Source organism: Pseudoliparis swirei, chromosome 11 (assembly GCF_029220125.1).
Source record: "Pseudoliparis swirei isolate HS2019 ecotype Mariana Trench chromosome 11, NWPU_hadal_v1, whole genome shotgun sequence".
Classification (NCBI taxonomy): domain Eukaryota; kingdom Metazoa; phylum Chordata; class Actinopteri; order Perciformes; family Liparidae; genus Pseudoliparis; species Pseudoliparis swirei.
In genome coordinates, this window is record NC_079398.1 from 3,977,896 (window position 1) to 3,988,046 (window position 10,151).

The following is a 10,151-nucleotide window of genomic DNA, read 5'->3' on the forward strand; positions in this document are numbered from 1 at the left end:
CGGTGCTACGGACTCCTGGTACACAAAAAAAAAGATTGATGAGAATCGAGATTTCGACAAACAATGAAGCGGCACGTGAAATGTTATCCACTTTAAAAATATATTCGCTTCGCCAACTTTCCGTCTGGTGTAAAGGGTCACTAAAGTCCTCATGGCGTAACACATTATTGCTTATCGCACACACAAGTACATCAATACTGCATCTTTGTTGTGTAAATACAGTTCATGTAGGCGAACGACAAAAGGAACAGAAAACAGTGTATTCAAGATTATTTTAATATTATTAATATGTATACTTTAGGCTTTAGAAATATAACTATCAATGACAAAACTTCCACTGGCGTAATGGTAGTTTGCTTCGGGCCCCATCAAATCAATTAATTACAATATGCACATTATGATACAAAGCAGATTTTAATCTGAAATAAATGCTCAATTGAAAAAGGTTTTAATTGTTTATCATTTTTCTTCACCTACTGTTAATAGCCATCTGCGAGTTATGAGCTCACCCAACACGTAAAGCCATTTTCTTCTAATAAACTAAATTAAGTGCAAACATGTTTTTCTTTAACAAGACTGATTGCAGCATCCACCTTTATATGGATTCAGATTTAAAGACGGAGGATGCAACAAGGCGGTCCTCCACCCTCATTTTTTGTTCCATTAGAGCGGTTATAAAAACAAACACAATAACAAAATCAGTGCAAAGTTGTTGAAAAGAGAAGGGGGTGGGGTGAATGTGGATGGATGCAAAACTTTCAGATGCTTACGCACTTGGTTATAAAATGGATAATTCATAAAAAATAAAAAAAATCACATTTTAGTCAGTAACGTAACCCTGAGCCGAGACTGGGCGCCGCCCACAACGAGGCGAAGAGAAAGGAGAACAAAGAGACTATGAACATTAACTTAACTCTCCCTTTAATCTCACGCCACAATTGTCTGGTTCGCATCTCACAAAGCAACGGTCTATTTCCAGAGGGGACAACAGTCTGACGGTATTTGAAAAGAACGCTAAAAAAAAAAATCTAAAATGTGTTAAAACTCCAGAGAACAAATTGCACCACACCTTCTCTTGCTTCATTTCTCCTCTAGGTCAAGTGAGTGATAAACGAAAAACAAAAACAGAAAAAAGCCATTAACAAAAGTCGGGTGGTGGTGGGGGGGGGGGGATAAAAGAAAAAGGAAAACTTGCAAAGCTCGCAGGGTGAAGAGCAGCATCAGACTCGGGGTTGCAGGGTTCTTTAGCAGCAGAACTATTGTGGCTATACTACTGTTCCACTGGGAGAGCTGGCTTGGTTTTGGGAGGACAATAAACCCTGGAAAGAGGAAAACAAGGAGATTTGCATTGGGAAAGTTGACAGTGTAGCAAAAAATTTTTTTTTACAAATAAAGCAACAAATAGCTCATTCAAAATCAGCCTCTTCTTTCCATATCCCGGCGCCCTGCATTTAAAGGGCTGTGCGGCGTGGAGGCAGAGTGTGCAGTGTGAGACTCATTTGATCAAGGCACTTCTCAGATACGTCGGTTCTCTTCCCCCAGGCACCTTTCATAACCTCTTGATCCGACCTTCGAGGGCATTTGTCCTCTTTTTTCCCCCCAGAGCAGATTTACCAAAGTTAATTAAGCATTACATTATATTGCACTTATGCTATTACACACTCAATCCGTTAAAAGTAAACAATAAGGTTCGTTTGAACTTCTTTCCTCTCACTGAATTCTAACCGAGCTTTTATTGCATTATGCAGTTTAGCATTTATCCAAATTCCATCCCCCTGCTGCGTGGCGCCATCATTCACAGCGGCTGGTGTTCTCCACCATATCGCGGCACCGTCTCCGTGTTTCAGGACGAGGGCATTGCTGCCCCGAGCAGCTGTGAACGTATCCACGGTCTCAACAGACCGACTCGTGTGACCGGCCGTGAGCTCCGGATCCAGACCGTCACAACCAAAGTCTCTGGACTCGGACAACAAGCGGACGTGGGAGCTCACGCGTTACGCTGGAAGCACGTGAGGAACTGCAGAGATCATTTGGGCCAGAAACATTTGCATGAAAGCTGAAATGTCAAAGTGTATGCAGGTGATACCGTGGCTATGCTGCGATGCATTGTGGGATGATTATAATAAACACAGTTCATATGGATTAACATCTTGTCCCCCCCCCCCCCACAGGTTGACACAAGAAATCCTCCTCATCTGAATGCATTATATAACTGGACTAATATTTTTATCGCGTTTAGATTTGAAAAGTAGGCATAATGGGTCTTTCATTGGAAAGCGGATATGTTACTCGTCTGCCTTATAAAATCAACAAAAAAAAAGCTTTATTTATGCCTTCAGACTATTTCTCTCCTTTAGTTACAGCCCATCAACTGACTCAGGAACAGCGTAGGACACTTTCCCCCCACATTAAAAACAACTTACCACTTTGCCCGGCCTCGCCCATGTGCAAATAAATCCCTCCTGACAAGCAGTCACTAAACAGTCCTCTAGAAATATGAGTACAGTCAGTCTCTCGTGTGCTATCTTTTTACAGATGAGGGGCTCGAGGAGGGGGACGTCCTCCATGCGCGGGCACAGCAGCGTGCCCAGAGTCTTGGCCGGGTCCGTTTTGGTTCTGGTCAGCAGGTTGAGCTTGTCGCTGCTCTTGCTGCTGATGTGCCCCATGCTGTGGTTGCGCTTGTGGTCCTTGTCGTGGTGGCGTTCCTTCCGGTCGTGGAGCGACAGCGTGGCGAACTTACTCACGCCGGTGGCGATGGCGCCGTCCATAACGCCACTGCCGATACCGCCGGCGCCGGCGCCGGCCTTGTTGGTATTGTTTGCCGTGGCGCTGGCTGAATGGGGCAGGCTGCTGGAGAGCGGTAATGCAGTCGAGAGGGAGTTAACGCCAGGGGTGTTGGCGCCGCTGCCGGTTCCGTTCGTCGTGCTACTCGAGGTGTTCGTGATGATCGCCGCGCCGGCGGGGGGGGCGGCGGCGTTCATCACGTTGGTGTGCGTTCGTGTCCGTGAGAGCGGGAGATGGGGGAAGAGGATGTCCTCCGTGAGGTCCCACAGGCACAGCTGAGTGTCCTGGCCCACCGAGCCGAACCTGTAGGTGACGCTCGCGGGCCGGCTGTCCGTGGAGTTGCGCTTGGAGAGTCGGGACCGCGTGCTGTCGGCCCGGTCTCGTCCGAAGTGGATCATCTGGTCCTGGAAGTCCTCGTCGCTGCCGCTGAACTCCGTCGGGTCGCTCTCCTCCACGCTGGTGGTGTAGTGGTCGAACGCCACCACGCTGACCCACGACTTGTGCCCGTGACCCCGGGCGATGACTCTGCAGTCCAAAAAGGACCACACGGTCACCAAGTCGTCCTCGCCGCCCGCCACGATGTACTTCCCGTCGGGGCTCCAGCACACGCACAGCAGGCCGCCGAAGTAGCTCTTCATGGTGCCGTGGAGCTCCACCGCGTCGAAGTTGAAGACTCGCAGGAAGCCGTCTTGGCTGACGCAGGCGAGGAACTTCCCATCTGGAGAGAAGGCAAACTCGTTCAGAGCCCCCTCGCCGACCGTCCATTTGAGGAGAGGGTTCCGTGTGGATTTACTCTTACAGGTGTGCACAGAGTAGTTCTCTCCCTGTTTGAGCAGCTGGTAGTGTGGAGCCGTGGTGCCGCAGGTGTGCTCCACGTTGTACAGGTACATGTTCCCACTGGCGTGAGAGACCAGAAACAGGCTCTCGGAACCCGGCACCCATTTCACGCAGGTTACTCTGGACTTGTCGATTAGTCTCTGGCAGGAGGGATGGGCAGTTGAGGTTTGAGGGGCAGTTGGCAGGAGAGAGCAGACGGAGAGAAACAAAAAGAAAAATCAGCACAGGATCATCAAGAAATTAATGTTTAAAGTGTTATTTAATGGGGCAGTTTTAGTAATATTCTAACCCTCCTATTACCTTGACCCCATTCAATGTTTAACGTCTCTAAAAAAATGATTGACATTATTTTTTTTAAATTCATATTTCAGAACTTTTCTTAATTTATTGGGGAAAACATAAAATTCACATGATGATATGTTTTCAATGTCCTGTACAATTTGACCTCAGGCTGTTTTTCACTGTGTAAAACATATAAGAAATATCAACCTTTTTATTTATTTAAAGGGATATTTAGGTCGTCAACAAACAAACATAAAGTACCTCACACTTAAACTTGGGAAACAATATTAATTCTAATCATTTTCTGGAGGTTTTAAATGCAGTGGTTAAAAAAAGTAAAAGATGTTCGTAACTTTGAAGGTAACAGAAAGGTGTGAGGCAGGGAAAATACAAATAGCAGCACAGAGTAAGAGATGGGAAATCCTTTGAACGTGGAAAACGTTTTGCCATTCAGATGATTCAAATCCTCAACTTACTATAAGGACACATTACAATTATACAACAGTTTAAGAGCAATAAGGGAAACATATTTAAAATCTTGTTGGAAATTATTGTTATACATCCAAATTTGTTGTGGACCAACTCGTGGTTTTCTTGCGGGGTGACAAGTTCATTCATTGGACAAGATAAATACAAATAAAATGTCACCTGAAATGGAAGAGAGAAATACGCAGATTTCTATCTAAAAAAAATAAAATAATCAACAGTACTACAATAACTGACTGTGAAAATGTTTATCTTAAAATCCACCGCCTCTCCCAATCGTCCCTCCACACACGCACAACTCACATTCATCTAACCTCCATCCCTCAGTCGCCTACCTCCTCGTTGAAGAGCTTGCTCGTCTCCTTCTTGATCGGGTCAATGAGCTGGACCTGTCCCGCAGAAAAACCCACCAGCAACGACACGCCCTCTGCTGTGGCGGTGAGGTGGTTGAAGTCATGGCAGGTGGGCTGCGTTCCCTTGTAGATGCGCTTGTCGATGGGCTTGCTCAGGTCAGCAGCCTGAGGAGAGAAAGAGGAAATGCACATGACATAACAAAAGTAGAAAAGTAGGTTGAACTGTCAGGAATAAACTATGAGAGCAGAAGGTGCAGCTACATTTCTTACTGTGCTTCATTTGAAAGAAACACACTGACACGAAATGTAGAGGAGATGAAGGGACAATGTTATATTTAAAGTCTGTTTAAAGCTTTGGGAAGTCAGGTATCTGGCCACAAGTGCACAAGAGGGGACAGCTGAACACAATCGTTCTGTGTGACCTGGTTTAACGCCTCAAACAGGCGACAGTCACCGAGCAAAAAGAGGAAGGACTCAAGGATCGAAGTACGACTTTTCTCTGTAGATGGATAGAAGTTAGCAAGCACTCTTTATGATTTACAGTTGTTATGTCAGGTAAACATTATTTGTACTGCAGTGAACAACACACCATTTTATATACTTCAGATAACCAGCATAACAACAGTTCCATTAGTGAACGATCGACAGTTTACACCACTGGAAGAATGGAAATGTGATGAAGACGATGAGTCAGTGGTTCCTCCACGTTGTCAGATGAGACATGAAGTGGTTCTGCCTCAGCGACCTCATGTCAAACCGGGTTTTAAGAGCATTTAGAGTCAGGAGCAGTCAAAAACACAGCTGCTTTGACAAATGACATCAGGCATGAGATGTGGACAGAACTTCAGTGATTAACAATATCAGCACAAAGGTTAGACAATAAGTTTATTTCAAGAGTGGTGAAGGATACTTTGAAGTAAGACGGTAAAGGAGATACAACAGAAAATAAACAGGTTAATATGATCTGCTACATTTGTTCACTAATTTTCAATTAAATAGTATTTGTTCAGCCTAATGTCGCACATTAACCTTAGAGGGTTTCATCTGTCCAACATGTGAGCAAAACAAACATGTCGCCATGGACCTGCTCTCCAGATGTTGTCCTCCACTCTGTGATTATTACCTTCGCATTCAAGAATGCGTAAGGTTTTGTTTTGATCGCTGTGTATATATTTGTACGTGTGTTATTCGCATAACTCCCCAACATTTTTTTTTAGGATCGATCGGGTCAAAGGTCACGAAAAGGTACCCAACAAATGGCTGCGGCGAAGGTATGCGCTCTTCCGAGTGCCCGTTCTAGTTGTAGGTTATTTTAGTTTAGAATGATGAAACTCATGGTATGCAGATGTTTCCGTGCAATGAATAAGGCCATGACACATTGACTTAAGTTAGATACCCTGAACTTGTGATGTCAGCTGTCAGCTGAAACCACGTGATGTCGGGTTAGTGTCAGCATATATACGACTGCTTAATGAATTTATTTTAAAAATGCAACTTTATCCCGACATCACCGTGTGATGTCCAGTCGTTTTTTCACTTCGTTAGCTCTTTTGGAATATGTGTCCGGACCCACCATCATAAGCTAGCTTTCAGTTATGATTTAGCTAACCGACCAAACTCTCCGCTCCACCACAAACATCCCAGCTAACTAACGTTAGCATTTCACTACGAGCAGAGCAAGTCAGCCTAGTCTGGAGCTAAAACACTTTATTAAAAAGGGGGATATCAGCAGAGAACGACTGGCAACATCACAATGCTGCCGACTAGAGTCAAAAAGGCGTCGACAGGTGTTTCCCGAAGGAACTGTCACTGTCACCGCAAACTATCGTTTCAACGTGAACCGCAGCCATGCCCACCCTGACAGCTCGAGTCGGCTTCACCCCGTCGACCGTTGTCCAAACTTACGACTCGTAAACACCCAGCAACAAGTTACACGGAGCGAGACACCGGGAGACTGGATTCAGTCAGCTGCCGCTAACGCGTCGGCTAGCGCTAGCTCCAACTTAGCATCGAGCTAACTAGCTGCGAGCTAATTTCAAAGTCAAGCACCTGTCAGTTATTTAATATGTGGACCGCGAGCCCGGAGCGTCGCGGCAGCGGCGGCAGCGGCGGCGCGTTTCAACGTGCGGCATCGAGGATGTCCGTTGGCAATCGCCGCGTTAGCTCGCTACCTTTCGCACGCCTTTGTAGATGTAGAAGTAGAGCTCCCGGCCCACATTGAAACAGATCCGGTCGCCGTTGCCCGACTGGTCGTTCACGTTGACGAAGGAGACCTTGACGGGGTTGGAGCCTTGCGAGTTGAAAGGCACCCTGTTGGGGCGGCTGTATTCGGAGTGAGTGAGGAGTTTATAGACGCCTTCCCGAGTGGTGAACTGAGTTTTAATTTCGTTCATCTCCTTCCCTCCTCCCTCCGCTGCCATCTTTGAAATTAACATTCGTCCCTTTCCTCCGGGCCGGATCTTACGCACGCGGAGCCGGGAAGCAGGGGCCGCGGAGCGGGCAGTCCGACTCTCCCGGTCCCCCCAACGGTTCACCGGGGAACTGGTGGAGGAGACTGGAGCTGTTTTAGAATAACACATTTGTCACAGTATTAATTTTTTTTTTTTTACATCGTAAGATTAAACAAAATATCAACATGTCAAACCATATGTTACTTATAGTACCTGTGGGGAAAGTACGGAAGCCCATTGCTGCCAGAGAAATGGAAAACATACAATATAAATGTAGCTGTGATAACAAAAATATCTCCAAGGTAAAGTCATAATTACGAGATAAATAGTTATATTTATTTATGAAATTTATAGTTATGATATAGAAAGTCGAAATTGTGAGTTAGAAAGTCATAATGATATAGAAAGTCGAAATTATGATGTAGAAAGTAATAATTATGAGATATGGACTAACTCTAAACAGGCTGGTAACACAACCCTGCCAATTGCAGGTACGTTCGTGTCCCGCCCCCACAGGTAGCTTGGCTGATTGACAGGTACCGAGGTCATGAGGCCTTCACTGACCTCCTGAACTCCGTAATTGCTCAAACCAATCTTCTTATCTGGAACTACGTCTTCGTGTAAACACTTATAATATAACAGGTTAACATTGCATGTCACTCAGTCCGTTACAGTATACATTTAGAAACTCTTTAAATATGTTTGACGAAATACACATTAAAAAAAAAACACTTAAGGCACTCGTGATGATTGAAATTGACATTTAGGTTGTTGTTCATTGGTAGCAAAAGCAGCACGGTCAACGCGGGTTTTATTTTGAAATCCCCGGACGGACGTATTATTTTTGTTTAAATCTTTTAATTAGCAAACTGCGGTCTTGAACTCGTGCAAATGCTCCTAACGTGTGCAGCCCGACGGTTCACCTGTGTGGCCACACTTTGCTGCATCACATTAAGCACCTGGCACTCTGCTGGTTGATTGGTTTCCCTTTCACCTGACAACACAAATGCATCGCAGTTTTACTTTAACACGGTGCAAATAAGTTTGCGCTAAATGTCATGTTATATGGTGGAAGACGACAACTCTGAAGACGACATCTCCAGGTATAAATATATAAATCTATATTTACTGATTGCAAAATTAAAAACTTAGAATGCTAACTTTACATTTGTAGTATGTACTATGCTTGGTGTTTTTAAATGCATTATTGCACTATAAATTCATATTTGTTCACCAATTAGATCACAGGGATAGACATGTGCCCGACAATATGGACCAGCTTGCTTACAAATACATGGTGAGATAAATCATTTAGCCACATTTCATGACCATATTGAGAGTGCTCTGTCCCCTGAAAATTCAAAATCACATGAATTAAACTTTTTTTCCTGCTTTGACATTTGATGAAAGTTGATGGAGTGACCTCTGATTTCTTTAAGGAGCTGTGTAAAGTGGAGTCCAGCACGGATTCTGACTCAGAGATCAGTCCAAGGTGGTCGGACACCAGCACTCTGGTATTTCTGAACGTGACCGTCACACACACAATAAGTACATATGGATAATTGGCAATGTAAACTTATTGTATACATGTATTTTACAAGCCACCAATCCCAAACATAAGACATTTTCTATTGGATATCTCACATGAATTCGGTTCTAAAATCAAATTGACTCCACATGTTGGCACCAAACATACACACCTTCCTCTGTCCAGTTTTATTTATTTTCTAACATCGTTAAGGAGGCGAACACATCGAATGGGCTCCAGCAGGCTTGAGCTTTTTCATTTGAGAAATTAATCATTTGTCGATGAAAAAATGACTGAATTCCTTGTTGACCAGGGATGTGTGAGCAGTACACCAGAGAGTGGGACCTTTCGGCGAACATTGCCATTAACACGCACGCCTGCAGGAAGACATGGCTGTTATTCTTTGGTAAGCACTCTGTCTAATCTGCCTGCTTTCTGCCACAAAAGCATCCTGCTGTTCTATATTTTCATGAATGAATGCATTTGTTTACAGTTTTTGGACCCTTACGATGGGAGCTCTGAGGATTCTGACGAGTCGAACCTTGATGTGGGTGTCACCAGCAGGCAAACGAGGCAGCAGGGAAAAAGTGGAGGAGGAGGAGGCTGTCGGTTCTTGGGTAGGAGGAGAAGATTTCTCTTTCATCACCCTGCTTCTGTTGCCCTCAGAGAAGTGGCGAAAAATGGGACGAGAGATCCCGTCACGGAGCCGCAGCAACATCTTCCGGACGTCCAGATGAAATGTGGGAGTGACTCTGAGCTGTGTGTCCGTGACATCGCGCCCTCCCATAGCGACAGGGATGGTTGTAGAGTTCTTACAGAGGAACCGGCCAATGATCCTACAATGCACAGCCAAACCACGGACATAGAAATGCATTGCCAATCTAATGATTCAGGCTTAAACGTTACAATCCCCTCCACATCTCACTTACCTGGACCTGTAACCTCAGTGGAAGGGACTTTGTCCCAGAGGCTGGATAGCTCCTCCGAGACGTCCCCTCGCCCCTGTAACCTCCGATCGATTTACAAGAGAAAGCTGGGTTTCCCTGAAGCAGAGGTGGGGGCGCTGGGGCAAAGAAAGAGGCAGTGTGTCGTCGACATGCACGATGAACCAAAAGAAAAGGACTCTGCATCTGAGCCATGTTTGAGTCAAACCACGGTGTAAATCCCTGAGGGTTTATTTGTACCTCCAGTTATTTTGAGTGTCACAATGTACCGATTGCAGTTCTGATTTTTTTTTTGTGGAAGACTTTAGTCTCCATTAGACAACCTACAAGCTATGCACAGGTGACGAATAAACTGTATTTTCCCCATTTACCAATAAAAGAAAACTATATTAAAAGGAGAAGTCAAAATGATATTTCTTTATTTCCGGGGAAACTAAATCGGCGTGTGCTATACTGAAGAGTGAAGTTTGAGCACCTCGTCCAGAGG

The 10,151-nt window shown here is 44.9% G+C and overlaps 2 protein-coding genes across 4 annotated transcripts; one reads left to right on the plus strand and one right to left on the minus strand.

The window, feature by feature from the left end:
* Positions 1–260: 260 nt before the first annotated feature.
* wdr20a (WD repeat domain 20a) lies at positions 261–7,333 on the minus strand. Of its 2 annotated transcripts, XM_056426908.1 has the most exons (5): positions 6,914–7,333; positions 4,725–4,907; positions 3,584–3,761; positions 2,424–3,502; positions 261–1,319 (listed from the first exon to the last, which is right to left on the minus strand). In XM_056426908.1, exons 1-5 carry the CDS (start codon positions 7,319–7,321, stop codon positions 1,266–1,268), a joined length of 1,902 nt encoding a protein of 633 aa, XP_056282883.1. In that variant the 5' UTR covers positions 7,322–7,333; the 3' UTR covers positions 261–1,265. The 2 variants fall into 2 exon arrangements, with proteins under 2 accessions (XP_056282883.1, XP_056282882.1); XM_056426907.1 differs by having other exon boundaries at positions 2,424–3,761.
* A 176-nt stretch (positions 7,334–7,509) lies between these two features.
* Positions 7,510–10,021, plus strand: LOC130201764 (uncharacterized). 2 transcript variants are annotated; one of them, XM_056426870.1, is made up of 5 exons: positions 7,510–8,295; positions 8,434–8,489; positions 8,632–8,706; positions 9,034–9,126; positions 9,214–10,021. In XM_056426870.1, exons 2-5 carry the CDS (start codon positions 8,463–8,465, stop codon positions 9,880–9,882), a joined length of 864 nt encoding a protein of 287 aa, XP_056282845.1. In that variant the 5' UTR covers positions 7,510–8,295; positions 8,434–8,462; the 3' UTR covers positions 9,883–10,021. The 2 variants fall into 2 exon arrangements, with proteins under 2 accessions (XP_056282845.1, XP_056282846.1); XM_056426871.1 differs by lacking the exon at positions 7,510–8,295 and having other exon boundaries at positions 8,421–8,489.
* Positions 10,022–10,151: the final 130 nt, after the last annotated feature.

Bases quoted from the DNA above. Each gene is read 5' to 3' on its own strand.
- wdr20a (XM_056426907.1), bottom strand. From the start codon at position 7,321: ATGTGTTATTCTAAAACAGCTCCAGTCTCCTCCACCAGTTCCCCGGTG. The intron at 3,762-4,724 runs GTAGGCGACTGA...CCCTCCTGCCAG, and splicing joins GCAAGCTCTTCAACGAGGAG to AGACTAATCGACAAGTCCAG. The intron at 1,320-2,423 runs GTAAGTTGTTTT...TCCTCTTTCCAG, and splicing joins GGGCGAGGCCGGGCAAAGTG to GGTTTATTGTCCTCCCAAAA.
- LOC130201764 (XM_056426870.1), top strand. From the start codon at position 8,463: ATGGACCAGCTTGCTTACAAATACATG. The intron at 8,490-8,631 runs GTGAGATAAATC...GATTTCTTTAAG, and splicing joins AGCTTGCTTACAAATACATG to GAGCTGTGTAAAGTGGAGTC. The intron at 8,707-9,033 runs GTATTTCTGAAC...CTTGTTGACCAG, and splicing joins GGTCGGACACCAGCACTCTG to GGATGTGTGAGCAGTACACC.